Genomic DNA, 17,500 nt, shown 5'->3' with positions numbered 1-17,500 from the left:
AGGACTTATAGAGGAGGGCCAATAGAGGACTTATAGAGGAGGGCCAATAGAGGGCTTATAGAGGAGGGCCAATAGAGGACTTATAGAGGAGGGCCAATAGAGGACTTATAGAGGAGGGCCAATAGAGGACTTATAGAGGAGGGCCAATAGAGGACTTATAGAGGAGGGCCAATAGAGGACTTATAGAGGAGGGCCAATAGAGGACTTATAGAGGAGGGCCAATAGAGGACTTATAGAGGAGGGCCAATAGAGGGCTTATAGAGGAGGGCCAATAGAGGACTTATAGAGGAGGGCCAATAGAGGAGGGCCAATAGAGGACTTATAGAGGAGGGCCAACAGAGGGCTTATAGAGGAGGGCCAATAGAGGACTTATAGAGGAGAGACGGGATGTTTTAGGCGTCGCCACATTGCCTCTCTGGACCGTTGAAGGAGGATCAGATAGAACAGGTCCCAAAACATTTGGAACACGCTGAACAAAAAGGTGCAGCTCACTAACTCTGTCTACCTCTTTAGTCTCACCAGACCAACACACTCTCTCTGGACACCCCCTCTCTCTCTCTCTCTCTGGACATCCCCCATCTCTCTCTCACCCCTCCCTCTCTCTCACCCCTCACTCTCTCAACCACCCCCTCTCTCTCTCACCACCCCCTCTCTCTCACCACCTCCCATCTCTCACCACCTCACCAACCCCTCTCTCTCTCACCACCTCCCCTCTCACCCCCCTCTCTCTCTCACCATCCCCCTCTCTCAATCTCTCACCAACACTCACTTTCTCACCAACACACACACTATATCTCTCTTTAATACACACCCTCTCTCCCCCATGTTACTCCCATCACCCTCCTCCCTCTAGGTACCTTGCCCTTGTCGAAGAAGTTGATGATCTCCTGGTAGAGCTGGTCCTTGAGTTGTCCTTGTGTGGAGGCCTGGTAGCCGTCTCTCTGGGTCAGGTGAGCTGCACACGGCTCCTCAGACCACTGCAGGGACACAGATCATGTTACCTCTATAGAACAGACCCTGTAGATACAGATCATGTTACCTCTATAGAACAGACCCTGTAGATACAGATCATGTTACCTCTATACCTCTATAGAACAGACCCTGTAGATACAGATCATGTAGATACAGATCATGTTACCTCTATAGAACAGACCCTGTAGATACAGATCATGTAGATACAGATCATGTTACCTCTATAGAACAGACCCTGTAGATACAGATCATGTTACCTCTATAGAACAGACCCTGTAGATACAGATCATGTTACCTCTATAGAACAGACCCTGTAGATACAGATCATGTTACCTCTATAGAACAGACCCTGTAGATACAGATCATGTTACCTCTATAGAACAGACCCTGTAGATACAGATCATGTAGATACAGATCATGTTACCTCTATAGAACAGACCCTGTAGATACAGATCATGTTACCTCTATACCTCTATAGAACAGACCCTGTAGATACAGATCATGTTACCTCTATACCTCTATAGAACAGACCCTGTAGACACAGATCATGTTACCTCTATACTACTATAGAACAGATCATGTAGATACAGATCATGTTACCTCTATACCTCTATAGAACAGACCCTGTAGATACAGATCATGTTACCTCTATAGAACAGACCCTGTAGATACAGATCATGTTACCTCTATACTACTATAGAACAGACCCTGTAGATACAGATCATGTAGATACAGATCATGTTACCTCTATAGAACAGACCCTGTAGATACAGATCATGTTACCTCTATACTACTATAGAACAGACCCTGTAGATACAGATCATGTAGATACAGATCATGTAGATGCAGATCATGTTACCTCTATAGAACAGACCCTGTAGATACAGATCATGTAGATACAGATCATGTTACCTCTATAGAACAGACCCTGTAGATACAGATCATGTTACCTCTATACCTCTATAGAACAGACCCTGTAGATACAGATCATGTTACCTCTATACCTCTATAGAACAGACCCTGTAGATACAGATCATGTAGATACAGATCATGTTACCTCTATAGAACAGACCCTGTAGATACAGATCATGTTACCTCTATAGAACAGACCCTGTAGATACAGATCATGTTACCTCTATAGAACAGACCCTGTAGATACAGATCATGTTACCTCTATAGAACAGACCCTGTATAGTATAATATTAACTGTAGCTGAGCAGTATACTCTATCAGACTATATCAGAATTAGATTCCTCAATAGAGCTAAACATTGATCTACAGTGGGGAGGAGGAGAGGAGAGGAGAGGAGGAGAGGAAAGAGGAGAGGACGGAGGAGGAGAGGAAAGAGGAGAGGAAAAGAGAGAGAGAGGAGGAGGAGGAGCGGAGGAGTATGAGAAGAGGATGAGGGGAGGAGAGGATGAGGAGAAGAGGAGGAGGGGAGAAGAATAGAGGAGGAGAGGAAAAGAGAGGAGGGAGGGAGGAGAGGGAGAGGAGAGGGAGGGGAAGAGGAGGGGAGGGAGAAGAGGAGGAGAGGAGGGAGGAGGAGGAGAGGAGGAGAGGAGGAAAGGAGGGAGGAGGAGAGGAATAGAGAGGAGGGAGGAGGAGAAGAATAGAGGAGGAGAGGAGAGAGGAAAAGAGTGGAGGAGTGGAGGGAGGAGGAGAGGTTGAGGAGGAAAGGAGGGATGAGGGAGGAGGAGAGGAGGAGGAGAAGAGAGAGAACTTATGGAAAAGCTACATTAACACATCAGATATTGATTTATGCAGTGATAAAACCATATTAATCATCACACATTGTACTTCAATCTGTAAACAACAGGGAGATGGAAATATTTCTGCTGACCACACAGTCCTCTCCTCCAGTCTCTCTACCCACTCTAATAATTAACGTTGTGAGTGGCTGGACGAGGCCGGCTAACAGGCTAGATGCAGCGATCCTATTGGCTTCCCGGTCCCGGGCCTCGGTAACCCTACTAAGGTCCTGTCACAACTGATTCATTGCCACGGTAACGTAACTGACATTCCATGTTGTTGTTGAACAAGAGAGAACGCAACAATCTCTAGGCAAAATCGAATTAGGTAGCGGTGTCCTCCCAAAGCGGCACCCTAATCCCTATAGTGCACTACATTTTTGGAATGGGCCATGGTAAAAAAAAAAAAGTAGTGCACTATATAGGGAATAGGGTGCCATATGGGATGGAGACAATATTTACATAGCAAAGCTGGCACCGTCTGTTGAAGTGACGTGACCTCCACATTTTCATGTGCGGTACAGTGCACTGTGGGAGAAAAGCAACGGCTCGCAGATTTGACGGTACTGTGGGCTTAGAAACAGCCTCGGAAATCCAAACGCAACCGGGCCACGTTCCATTGGCCAATAAGCAGGACAAGGAAGTCTTGATCCTGTTTGGATTTGGAGACTAGCTTTTATATAAAGGAAGGTTGGCTTCCTTTACATGGAGTCTAAGGTTAAAGGTCAAACAGCCTAAATTAAAGGGATTCTGCAGGACGTTGGTAATTATTGATTGCGTTACAGTTTGAGCAGCTCTTCCGTGATTAAAGAGAGGAGAGGTGTTCACGTTGCCATCGTCACCTAGTTATTTCTGGAAGTGTTGAAACGACATCAATCACACTGACGCTGTGAATTCAACATCCTCAGCCAGGTTTCCTACAAGGTTGTGTCCCAAATCACAACCCATTCCTTATGTAGTGACCAGGGCCCTATGGCCAATGGTACACTATTCCCTACGTAGTGCACTACTTTGACCAGGGCCCTATGGCCAAGGGCACCCTATTCCCTACGTAGTGCACTACGTTGACCAGGGCCCTATGGCCAATGGTACCCTATTCCCTATGTAGTGCACTACTTTGACCAGGAACCATAGGCTGCCATTTGGGATATAGACTAGGAATGATAATTCTCGTAGTACATTATTTTATCTCTATAGTGGACCATAGAGAGAGAGACCAGTCACATTATCTATATAGTGGACCATAGAGAGAGAGACCAGTCATCTATATAGTGGACTATTATCTATATAGTGGACCATAGAGAGACCAGTCATATTATCTATATAGTGGACCATAGTCACATTATCTATATAGTGGACACATTATCTATATAGTGGACCATAGAGAGAGAGACCAGTCACATTATCTATATAGTGGACCATAGAGAGAGAGACCAGTCACATTATCTATATAGTGGACCATAGAGAGAGACCAGTCACATTATCTATATAGTGGACAATAGAGAGAGAGACCAGTCACATTATCTATATAGTGGACAATAGACCAGTCACATTATCTATATAGTGGACTATAGAGAGAATGACCAGTCACATTATCTATATAGTGGACTATAGAGAGAGTCACATTATCTATATAGTGGACCAGTCAGTCACATTATCTATATAGTGGACCATAGAGAGACCAGTCACATTATCTATATAGTGGACCATAGAGAGAGAGACCAGTCACAGTCACCAGACACATTATCTATATAGTAGACCATGGAGAGAGAGACCAGTCACATTATCTAGTGGACCATAGAGAGAGAGAACAGTCACATTATCTATATAGTGGACCATAGAGAGAGAGACCAGTCACATTATCTATATAGTGGACCATAGAGAGAACATTATCTATATAGTAGACCATGGAGAGAGAGACCACATTATCTATATAGTCAGACACATTATCTATATAGTGGACCATAGAGAGAGAGACCAGTCACATTATCTATATAGTGGACCATAGACCAGTCACATTATCTAGTGGAGAGACCAGACACATTATCTATATAGTGGACCACAGAGAGACACCAGTCACATTATCTATATAGTGGACCATAGAGAGACCAGACACATTATCTATATAGTGGACCATGGAGAGAGAGACCAGTCACATTATCTATATAGTGGACCATAGAGAGAGAGACCAGTCACATTATCTATATAGTGGACCATAGAGAGAGAGACCAGTCACATTATCTATATAGTGGACCATAGAGAGACCAGACACATTATCTATATAGTGGACCATAGAGAGACCAGTCACATGATCTATATAGTGGACCACAGAGAGACCAGTCACATTATCTATATAGTGGACCATAGAGAGACCAGTCACATTATCTATATAGTGGACCATAGAGAGAGAGACCAGTCACATTATCTATATAGTGGACCATAGAGAGAGAGACCAGTCACATTATCTATATAGTGGACCATAGAGAGAGAGACCAGTCACATTATCTATATAGTGGACAATAGAGAGAGAGACCAGTCACATTATCTATATAGTGGACTATAGAGAGAATGACCAGTCACATTATCTATATAGTGGACCATAGAGAGACCAGTCACATTATCTATATAGTGGACCATAGAGAGAGACCAGTCACATTATCTATATAGTGGACCATAGAGAGACCAGACACATTATCTATATAGTGGACCATAGAGAGACCAGTCACATGATCTATATAGTGGACCACAGAGAGACCAGTCACATGATCTATATAGTGGACCATAGAGACCAGTCACATTATCTATATAGTGGACCACAGAGAGACCAGTCACATTATCTATATAGTGGACCACAGAGAGACCAGTCACATTATCTATATAGTGGACCACAGAGAGACCAGTCACATTATCTATATAGTGGACCACAGAGAGACCAGTCACATTATCTATATAGTGGACCACAGAGAGACCAGTCACATTATCTATATAGTGGACCACAGAGAGACCAGTCACATGATCTATATAGTGGACCACAGAGAGACCAGTCACATGATCTATATAGTGGACCACAGAGAGACCAGTCACATTATCTATATAGTGGACCACAGAGAGACCAGTCACATTATCTATATAGTGGACCACAGAGAGACCAGACACATGATCTATATAGTGGACCACAGAGAGACCAGTCACATTATCTATATAGTGGACCACAGAGAGACCAGACACATTATCTATATAGTGGACCATAGAGAGAGACCAGTCATATTATCTATATAGTGGACCATAGAGAGAGAGACCAGTCACATTATCTATATAGTGGACCATAGAGAGACCAGACACATTATCTATATAGTGGACCACAGAGAGAGACCAGTCACATTATCTATATAGTGGACCATAGAGAGAGACCAGACACATTATCTATATAGTGGACCATAGAGAGACCAGTCACATTATCTATATAGTGGACCATAGAGAGAGACCAGTCACATTATCTATATAGTGGACCACAGAGAGAGACCAGTCACATTATCTATATAGTGGACCATAGAGAGAGACCAGTCACATTATCTATATAGTGGACCATAGAGAGAGAGACCAGTCACATGATCTATATAGTGGACCATAGAGAGAGAGACCAGTCACATGATCTATATAGTGGACCATAGAGAGAGACCAGACACATTATCTATATAGTGGACCATAGAGAGAGACCAGTCACATTATCTATATAGTGGACCATAGAGAGAGAGACCAGTCACATTATCTATATAGTGGACCATAGAGAGACCAGACACATGATCTATATAGTGGACCATAGAGAGAGAGACCAGTCACATTATCTATATAGTGGACTATAGAGAGAGAGAGACCAGTCACATTATCTATATAGTGGACCATAGAGAGACCAGTCACATTATCTATATAGTGGACCATAGAGAGAGAGACCAGTCACATTATCTATATAGTGGACCACAGAGAGACACCAGTCACATTATCTATATAGTGGACCGTAGAGAGACCAGTCACATTATCTATATAGTGGACCACAGAGAGACCAGTCACATTATCTATATAGTGGACCATAGAGAGACCAGTCACATTATCTATATAGTGGACCATAGAGAGACCAGTCACATTATCTATATAGTGGACCACAGAGAGACCAGTCACATGATCTATATAGTGGACCATAGAGAGACCAGTCACATTATCTATATAGTGGACCACAGAGAGACCAGTCACATGATCTATATAGTGGACCATAGAGAGACCAGTCACATTATCTATATAGTGGACCACAGAGAGACCAGTCACATGATCTATATAGACCATAGAGACCAGTCACATTATCTATATAGTGGACCACAGAGAGAGACCAGTCACATTATCTATATAGTGGACCACAGAGAGACCAGTCACATTATCTATATAGTGGACCATAGAGAGAGAGACCAGTCACATTATCTATATAGTGGACCATAGAGAGAGACCAGACACATGATCTATATAGTGGACCACAGAGAGACCAGTCACATTATCTATATAGTGGACCATAGAGAGAGACCAGACACATGATCTATATAGTGGACCACAGAGAGACCAGACACATTATCTATATAGTGGACCATAGAGAGACCAGACACATTATCTATATAGTGGACCACAGAGAGACCAGTCACATTATCTATATAGTGGACCACAGAGAGAGACCAGTCACATTATCTATATAGTGGACCATAGAGAGACCAGTCACATTATCTATATAGTGGACCACAGAGAGACCAGTCACATTATCTATATAGTGGACCACAGAGACACCAGTCACATTATCTATATAGTGGACCACAGAGAGATCAGTCATTATCTATATAGTGGACCATAGAGAGACCAGTCACATTATCTATATAGTGGACCACAGAGAGACCAGACACATTATCTATATAGTGGACCATAGAGAGACCAGTCACATTATCTATATAGTGGACCACAGAGAGACCAGTCACATTATCTATATAGTGGACCACAGAGAGACCAGTCACATTATCTATATAGTGGACCACAGAGAGACCAGTCACATGATCTATATAGTGGACCAGAGAGAGACCAGTCACATTATCTATATAGTGGACCACAGAGAGACCAGTCACATGATCTATATAGTGGACCACAGAGAGACCAGTCACATTATCTATATAGTGGACCACAGAGAGACCAGTCACATTATCTATATAGTGGACCACAGAGACCAGTCACATGATCTATATAGTGGACCACAGAGAGACCAGTCACATTATCTATATAGTGGACCACAGAGAGACCAGTCACATTATCTATATAGTGGACCACAGAGAGACCAGTCACATTATCTATATAGTGGACCACAGAGAGACCAGACACATGATCTATATAGTGGACCACAGAGAGACCAGTCACATTATCTATATAGTGGACCACAGAGAGACCAGTCACATGATCTATATAGTGGACCATAGAGAGACCAGTCATATTATCTATATAGTGGACCATAGAGAGAGAGACCAGTCACATTATCTATATAGTGGACCATAGAGAGACCAGACACATTATCTATATAGTGGACCACAGAGAGAGACCAGTCACATTATCTATATAGTGGACCATAGAGAGACCAGTCACATGATCTATATAGTGGACCACAGAGAGACCAGTCACATGATCTATATAGTGGACCATAGAGAGACCAGTCATATTATCTATATAGTGGACCATAGAGAGAGACCAGTCACATTATCTATATAGTGGACCATAGAGAGACCAGACACATTATCTATATAGTGGACCACAGAGAGAGACCAGTCACATTATCTATATAGTGGACCATAGAGAGACCAGTCACATGATCTATATAGTGGACCACAGAGAGACCAGTCACATGATCTATATAGTGGACCACAGAGAGACCAGACACATTATCTATATAGTGGACCATAGAGAGAGACCAGTCACATTATCTATATAGTGGACCATAGAGAGAGACCAGTCACATTATCTATATAGTGGACCATAGAGAGAGAGACCAGTCACATTATCTATATAGTGGACCATAGAGAGAGAGACCAGTCACATGATCTATATAGTGGACCATAGAGAGAGACCAGTCACATGATCTATATAGTGGACCATAGAGAGAGACCAGACACATGATTTATATAGTGGACCATAGAGAGAGAGACCAGTCACATTATCTATATAGTGGACCATAGAGAGAGAGACCAGTCACATTATCTATATAGTGGACCATAGAGAGAGACCAGACACATGATCTATATAGTGGACCATAGAGAGAGAGACCAGTCACATTATCTATATAGTGGACTATAGAGAGAGAGAGACAGTCACATTATCTATATAGTGGACCATAGAGACCAGTCACATTATCTATATAGTGGACCATAGAGAGAGACCAGTCACATTATCTATATAGTGGACCACAGAGAGACACAGTCACATTATCTATATAGTGGACCGTAGAGAGACCAGTCACATGATCTATATAGTGGACCATAGAGAGACCAGTCACATTATCTATATAGTGGACCACAGAGAGACCAGTCACATGATCTATATAGTGGACCATAGAGAGACCAGTCACATTATCTATATAGTGGACCACAGAGAGACCAGTCACATGATCTATATAGTGGACCATAGAGAGACCAGTCACATTATCTATATAGTGGACCACAGAGAGAGAGACCAGTCACATTATCTATATAGTGGACCACAGAGAGACCAGTCACATTATCTATATAGTGGACCATAGAGAGAGACCAGTCACATTATCTACATAGTGGACCATAGAGAGAGAGACCAGACACATGATCTATATAGTGGACCACAGAGAGACCAGTCACATTATCTATATAGTGGACCATAGAGAGACCAGACACATGATCTATATAGTGGACCACAGAGAGACCAGACACATTATCTATATAGTGGACCATAGAGAGACCAGACACATTATCTATATAGTGGACCACAGAGAGACCAGTCACATTATCTATATAGTGGACCACAGAGAGAGACCAGTCACATTATCTATATAGTGGACCATAGAGAGACCAGTCACATTATCTATATAGTGGACCACAGAGAGACCAGTCACATTATCTATATAGTGGACCACAGAGACACCAGTCACATTATCTATATAGTGGACCACAGAGAGACCAGTCACATTATCTATATAGTGGACCATAGAGAGAGACCAGTCACATTATCTATATAGTGGACCACAGAGAGACCAGACACATTATCTATATAGTGGACCATAGAGAGAGAGACCAGACACATTATCTATATAGTGGACCACAGAGAGACCAGTCACATTATCTATATAGTGGACCATAGAGAGAGAGACCAGACACATTATCTATATAGTGGACCAGAGAGAGACCAGACACATTATCTATATAGTGGACCATAGGACAGACACATTATCTATATAGTGGACCACAGAGAGAGACCAGTCACATTATCTATATAGTGGACCACAGAGAGAGACCAGTCACATTATCTATATAGTGGACCACAGAGAAGCCAGTCACATTATCTATATAGTGGACCACAGAGACACCAGTCACATTATCTATATAGTGGACCACAGAGAGACCAGTCACATTATCTATATAGTGGACCATAGAGAGAGAGACCAGTCACATTATCTATATAGTGGACCACAGAGAGACCAGACACATTATCTATATAGTGGACCATGGAGAGACCAGTCACATTATCTATATAGTGGACCATAGAGAGAGAGACCAGACACATTATCTATATAGTGGACCAGAGAGAGACCAGACACATTATCTATATAGTGGACACAGAGAGAGACCAGACACATGATCTATATAGTGGACCACAGAGAGACCAGTCACATTATCTATATAGTGGACCACAGAGAGAGACCAGTCACATTATCTATATAGTGGACCATAGAGAGAGAGACCAGTCAAATTATCTATATAGTGGACCACAGAGAGACCAGACACATTATCTATATAGTGGACCACAGAGAGACCAGTCACATTATCTATATAGTGGACCATAGAGAGAGAGACCAGACACATTATCTATATAGTGGACCAGAGAGAAACCAGACACATTATCTATATAGTGGACCACAGAGAGAGAGACCAGACACATGATCTATATAGTGGACCACAGAGAGAGACCAGTCACATTATCTATATAGTGGACACAGAGAGAGAGACCAGTCACATTATCTATATAGTGGACCATAGAGAGACCAGTCACATTATCTATATAGTGGACCATAGAGAGAGAGACCAGACACATTATCTATATAGTGGACCACAGAGAGACCAGACACATTATCTATATAGTGGACCACAGAGAGACCAGTCACATTATCTATATATTGGACCATAGAGAGAGACCAGACACATGATCTATATATCTATATAGTGGACCACAGAGAGACCAGACACATTATCTATATAGTGGACCATAGAGAGAGAGACCAGTCACATTATCTATATAGTGGACCACAGAGAGACCAGACACATTATCTATATAGTGGACCATAGAGAGACCAGTCACATAATCTATATAGTGGACCACAGAGAGAGACCAGTCACATGATCTATATAGTGGACCACAGAGAGACCAGACACATTATCTATATAGTGGACCATAGAGAGACCAGACACATTATCTATATAGTGGACCATTGATCTATATAGTGGACCATAGAGAGAGACCAGACACATTATCTATATAGTGGACCACAGAGAGACCAGTCACATTATCTATATAGTGGACCATAGAGAGAGACCAGACACATTATCTATATAGTGGACCAGAGAGAGACCAGACACATTATCTATATAGTGGACCACAGAGAGAGAGACCAGACACATGATCTATATAGTGGACCACAGAGAGAGACCAGTCACATTATCTATATAGTGGACCACAGAGAGAGACCAGTCACATTATCTATATAGTGGACCACAGAGAGAGACCAGTCACATTATCTATATAGTGGACCATAGAGAGACCAGACACATTATCTATATAGTGGACCATAGAGAGACCAGACACATTATCTATATAGTGGACCACAGAGAGAGAGACCAGACACATGATCTATATAGTGGACCACAGAGAGAGAGACCAGACACATGATCTATATAGTGGACCACAGAGAGACCAGTCACATTATCTATATAGTGGACCACAGAGAGACCAGTCACATGATCTATATAGTGGACCACAGAGAGAGACCAGTCACATTATCTATATAGTGGACCACAGAGAGACCAGTCACATGATCTATATAGTGGACCACAGAGAGACCAGACACATTATCTATATAGTGGACCACAGAGAGACCAGACACATTATCTATATAGTGGACCAGAGAGAGACCAGACACATGATCTATATAGTGGACCACAGAGAGAGAGACCAGACACATGATCTATATAGTGGACCACAGAGAGAGAGACCAGTCACATTATCTATATAGTGGACCACAGAGAGACCAGTCACATTATCTATATAGTGACCATAGAGAGAGAGACCAGTCACATTATCTATATAGTGGACCATAGAGAGAGACCAGACACATTATCTATATAGTGGACCACAGAGAGACCAGACACATTATCTATATAGTGGACCACAGAGAGACCAGTCACATTATCTATATAGTGGACCATAGAGAGAGACCAGACACATGATCTATATAGTGGACCACAGAGAGACCAGACACATTATCTATATAGTGGACCATAGAGAGAGAGACCAGTCACATTATCTATATAGTGGACCACAGAGACCAGACACATTATCTATATAGTGGACCATAGAGAGACCAGACACATTATCTATATAGTGGACCACAGAGAGAGAGACCAGTCACATTATCTATATAGTGGACCACAGAGAGACCAGACACATGATCTATATAGTGGACCATAGAGAGAGACCAGACACATGATCTATATAGTGGACCACAGAGAGAGAGACCAGACACATGATCTATATAGTGGACCATAGAGAGACCAGTCACATTATCTATATAGTGGACCATAGAGAGACCAGTCACATTATCTATATAGTGGACCACAGAGAGAGAGACCAGACACATGATCTATATAGTGGACCACAGAGAGACCAGTCACATGATCTATATAGTGGACCACAGAGACCAGTCACATGATCTATATAGTGGACCACAGAGAGACCAGACATATTATCTATATAGTGGACCACAGAGAGACCAGACACATTATCTATATAGTGGACCATAGAGAGAGACCAGTCACATTATCTATATAGTGGACCATAGAGAGAGAGACCAGACACATTATCTATATAGTGGACCATAGAGAGAGAGACCAGTCACATTATCTATATAGTGGACCATAGAGAGAGACCAGTCACATTATCTATATAGTGGACCATAGAGAGAGACCAGACACATTATCTATATAGTGGACCATAGAGAGACCAGTCACATTATCTATATAGTGGACCACAGAGAGACCAGTAACATTATCTATATAGTGGACCACAGAGACCAGTCACATGATCTATATAGTGGACCATAGAGAGAGACCAGTCACATTATCTATATAGTGGACCACAGAGAGACCAGTCACATTATCTATATAGTGGACCACAGAGAGACCAGACACATGATCTATATAGTGGACCACAGAGAGACCAGACACATTATCTATATAGTGGACCACAGAGAGACCAGTCACATTATCTATATAGTGGACCACAGAGAGACCAGTCACATTATCTATATAGTGGACCAGATAGAGACCAGACACATTATCTATATAGTGGACCACAGAGAGAGACCAGACACATTATCTATATAGTGGACCACAGAGAGAGACCAGTCACATTATCTATATAGTGGACCACAGAGAGACCAGTCACATTATCTATATAGTGGACCATAGAGAGACCAGTCACATTATCTATATAGTGGACCACAGAGAGACCAGTCACATTATCTATATAGTGGACCACAGAGAGACCAGTCACATTATCTATATAGTGGACCATAGAGAGAGACCAGTCACATTATCTATATAGTGGACCACAGAGAGACCAGACACATTATCTATATAGTGGACCATAGAGAGAGAGACCAGACACATTATCTATATAGTGGACCACAGAGAGACCAGTCACATTATCTATATAGTGGACCATAGAGAGACCAGACACATTATCTATATAGTGGACCACAGAGAGAGACCAGACACATTATCTATATAGTGGACCACAGAGAGAGAGACCAGACACATTATCTATATAGTGGACCACAGAGAGACCAGTCACATTATCTATATAGTGGACCACAGAGAGACCAGTCACATTATCTATATAGTGGACCATAGAGAGAGACCAGTCACATTATCTATATAGTGGACCACAGAGAGACCAGACGCATTATCTATATAGTGGACCATAGAGAGAGAGACCAGACACATTATCTATATAGTGGACCACAGAGAGACCAGTCACATTATCTATATAGTGGACCATAGAGAGACCAGACACATTATCTATATAGTGGACCAGAGAGAGACCAGACACATTATCTATATAGTGGACCACAGAGAGAGAGACCAGACACATTATCTATATAGTGGACCATAGAGAGAGAGACCAGTCACATTATCTATATAGTGGACCACAGAGAGACCAGTCACATTATCTATATAGTGGACCATAGAGAGAGAGACCAGTCACATTATCTATATAGTGGACCACAGAGAGACCAGACACATTATCTATATAGTGGACCACAGAGAGAGACCAGACACATTATCTATATAGTGGACCACAGAGAGACCAGACACATTATCTATATAGTGGACCATAGAGAGACCAGACATGATCTATATAGTGGACCAGAGAGACCAGACATTATCTATATAGTGGACCACAGAGAGAGACCAGACACATTATCTATATAGTGGACCACAGAGAGACCAGTCACATTATCTATATAGTGGACCATAGAGAGAGACCAGTCACATTATCTATATAGTGGACCACAGAGAGACCAGACACATTATCTATATAGTGGACCATAGAGAGACCAGTCACATTATCTATATAGTGGACCACAGAGAGAGACCAGTCACATTATCTATATAGTGGACCACAGAGAGACCAGACACATTATCTATATAGTGGACCATAGAGAGACCAGACACATTATCTATATAGTGGACCACAGAGACCAGACACATTATCTATATAGTGGACCAGACCAGACACATTATCTATATAGTGGACCACAGAGAGACCAGTCACATTATCTATATAGTGGACCATAGAGAGAGACCAGACACATTATCTATATAGTGGACCAGAGAGACCAGACACATTATCTATATAGTGGACCACAGAGAGAGACCAGACACATGATCTATATAGTGGACCACAGAGAGAGACCAGTCACATTATCTATATAGTGGACCACAGAGAGAGACCAGTCACATTATCTATATAGTGGACCACAGAGAGAGACCAGTCACATGATCTATATAGTGGACCACAGAGACCAGACACATTATCTATATAGTGGACCATAGAGAGACCAGACACATTATCTATATAGTGGACCACAGAGAGAGAGACCAGTCACATTATCTATATAGTGGACCACAGAGAGACCAGTCACATTATCTATATAGTGGACCACAGAGAGAGACCAGTCACATTATCTATATAGTGGACCACAGAGAGAGAGACCAGACACATGATCTATATAGTGGACCACAGAGAGAGAGACCAGTCACATGATCTATATAGTGGACCACAGAGAGACCAGTCACATGATCTATATAGTGGACAATAGAGAGACCAGTCACATGATCTATATAGTGGACCACAGAGAGAGAGACCAGTCACATGATCTATATAGTGGACCACAGAGAGACCAGTCACATTATCTATATAGTGGACCACAGAGAGACCAGTCACATGATCTATATAGTGGACCACAGAAAGAGAGACCAGTCACATGATCTATATAGTGGACCACAGAGAGACCAGTCACATGATCTATATAGTGGACCACAGAGAGACCAGACACATTATCTATATAGTGGACCACAGAGAGAGACCAGACACATTATCTATATAGTGGACCATAGAGAGAGAGACCAGTCACATTATCTATATAGTGGACCATAGAGAGAGAGACCAGACACATTATCTATATAGTGGACCACAGAGAGACCAGTCACATTATCTATATAGTGGACCACAGAGAGACCAGACACATTATCTATATAGTGGACCACAGAGAGACCAGTCACATGATCTATATAGTGGACCACAGAGAGACCAGTCACATGATCTATATAGTGGACCACAGAGAGACCAGTCACATGATCTATATAGTGGACCACAGAGAGAGAGACCAGTCACATGATCTATATAGTGGACCACAGAGAGACCAGTCACATGATCTATAGTGGACCACAGAGAGACCAGACACATTATCTATATAGTGGACCACAGAGAGACCAGACACATTATCTATATAGTGGACCATAGAGAGAGACCAGTCACATTATCTATATAGTGGACCATAGAGAGAGACCAGACACATTATCTATATAGTGGACCATAGAGAGAGAGACCAGTCACATTATCTATATAGTGGACCATAGAGAGAGAGACCAGTCACATTATCTATATAGTGGACCATAGAGAGAGAGACCAGACACATTATCTATATAGTGGACCATAGAGAGACCAGTCACATTATCTATATAGTGGACCACAGAGAGAACAGTCACTTTATCTATATAGTGGACCACAGAGAGACCAGTCACATGATCTATATAGTGGACCATAGAGAGAGAGACCAGTCACATTATCTATATAGTGGACCACAGAGAGACCAGTCACATTATCTATATAGTGGACCACAGAGACCAGACACATGATCTATATAGTGGACCACAGAGAGACCAGTCACATGATCTATATAGTGGACCACAGAGAGAGAGACCAGTCACATGATCTATATAGTGGACCATAGAGAGACCAGTCACATTATCTATATAGTGGACCACAGAGAGACCAGTCACATTATCTATATAGTGGACCACAGAGAGACCAGTCACATGATCTATATAGTGGACCATAGAGAGAGAGACCAGTCACATTATCTATATAGTGGACCACAGAGAGACCAGTCACATTATCTATATAGTGGACCACAGAGAGACCAGACACATGATCTATATAGTGGACCACAGAGAGACCAGACACATTATCTATATAGTGGACCACAGAGAGACCAGTCACATTATCTATATAGTGGACCACAGAGAGACCAGTCACATTATCTATATAGTGGACCACAGAGAGAGAGACCAGTCACATGATCTATATAGTGGACCATAGAGAGACCAGTCACATTATCTATATAGTGGACCACAGAGAGAGAGACCAGACACATGATCTATATAGTGGACCACAGAGAGACCAGTCACATGATCTATATAGTGGACCACAGAGAGAGACCAGTCACATTATCTATATAGTGGACCATAGAGAGACCAGACACATTATCTATATAGTGGACCATAGAGAGACCAGACACATGATCTATATAGTGGACCACAGAGAGACCAGACACATGATCTATATAGTGGACCACAGAGAGACAGACCAGTCACATTATCTATATAGTGGACCACAGAGAGACC

General features: G+C 42.2%; 1 protein-coding gene across 1 annotated transcript in view; it reads right to left on the bottom strand.

Annotated features, from left to right (window-relative positions):
- The window catches only part of LOC121844051 (dedicator of cytokinesis protein 1-like), a gene marked incomplete at both ends in the record, with an annotated part of 85,386 nt that overhangs the window by 53,833 nt on the left and 14,053 nt on the right, over nt 1-17,500 (bottom strand). Inside the window, 1 exon segment of the mRNA XM_042313920.1 lies at nt 858-977. Within this exon segment, the coding sequence (XP_042169854.1) occupies nt 858-977 (120 nt within the window).

The sequence above is a fragment of the Oncorhynchus tshawytscha genome, unplaced genomic scaffold, assembly GCF_018296145.1.
Source record: "Oncorhynchus tshawytscha isolate Ot180627B unplaced genomic scaffold, Otsh_v2.0 Un_contig_6825_pilon_pilon, whole genome shotgun sequence".
Lineage (NCBI taxonomy): Eukaryota > Metazoa > Chordata > Actinopteri > Salmoniformes > Salmonidae > Oncorhynchus > Oncorhynchus tshawytscha.
Note: the sequence above shows the minus strand (reverse complement) of the source record. Positions and strands in the feature narration are given on the sequence as shown.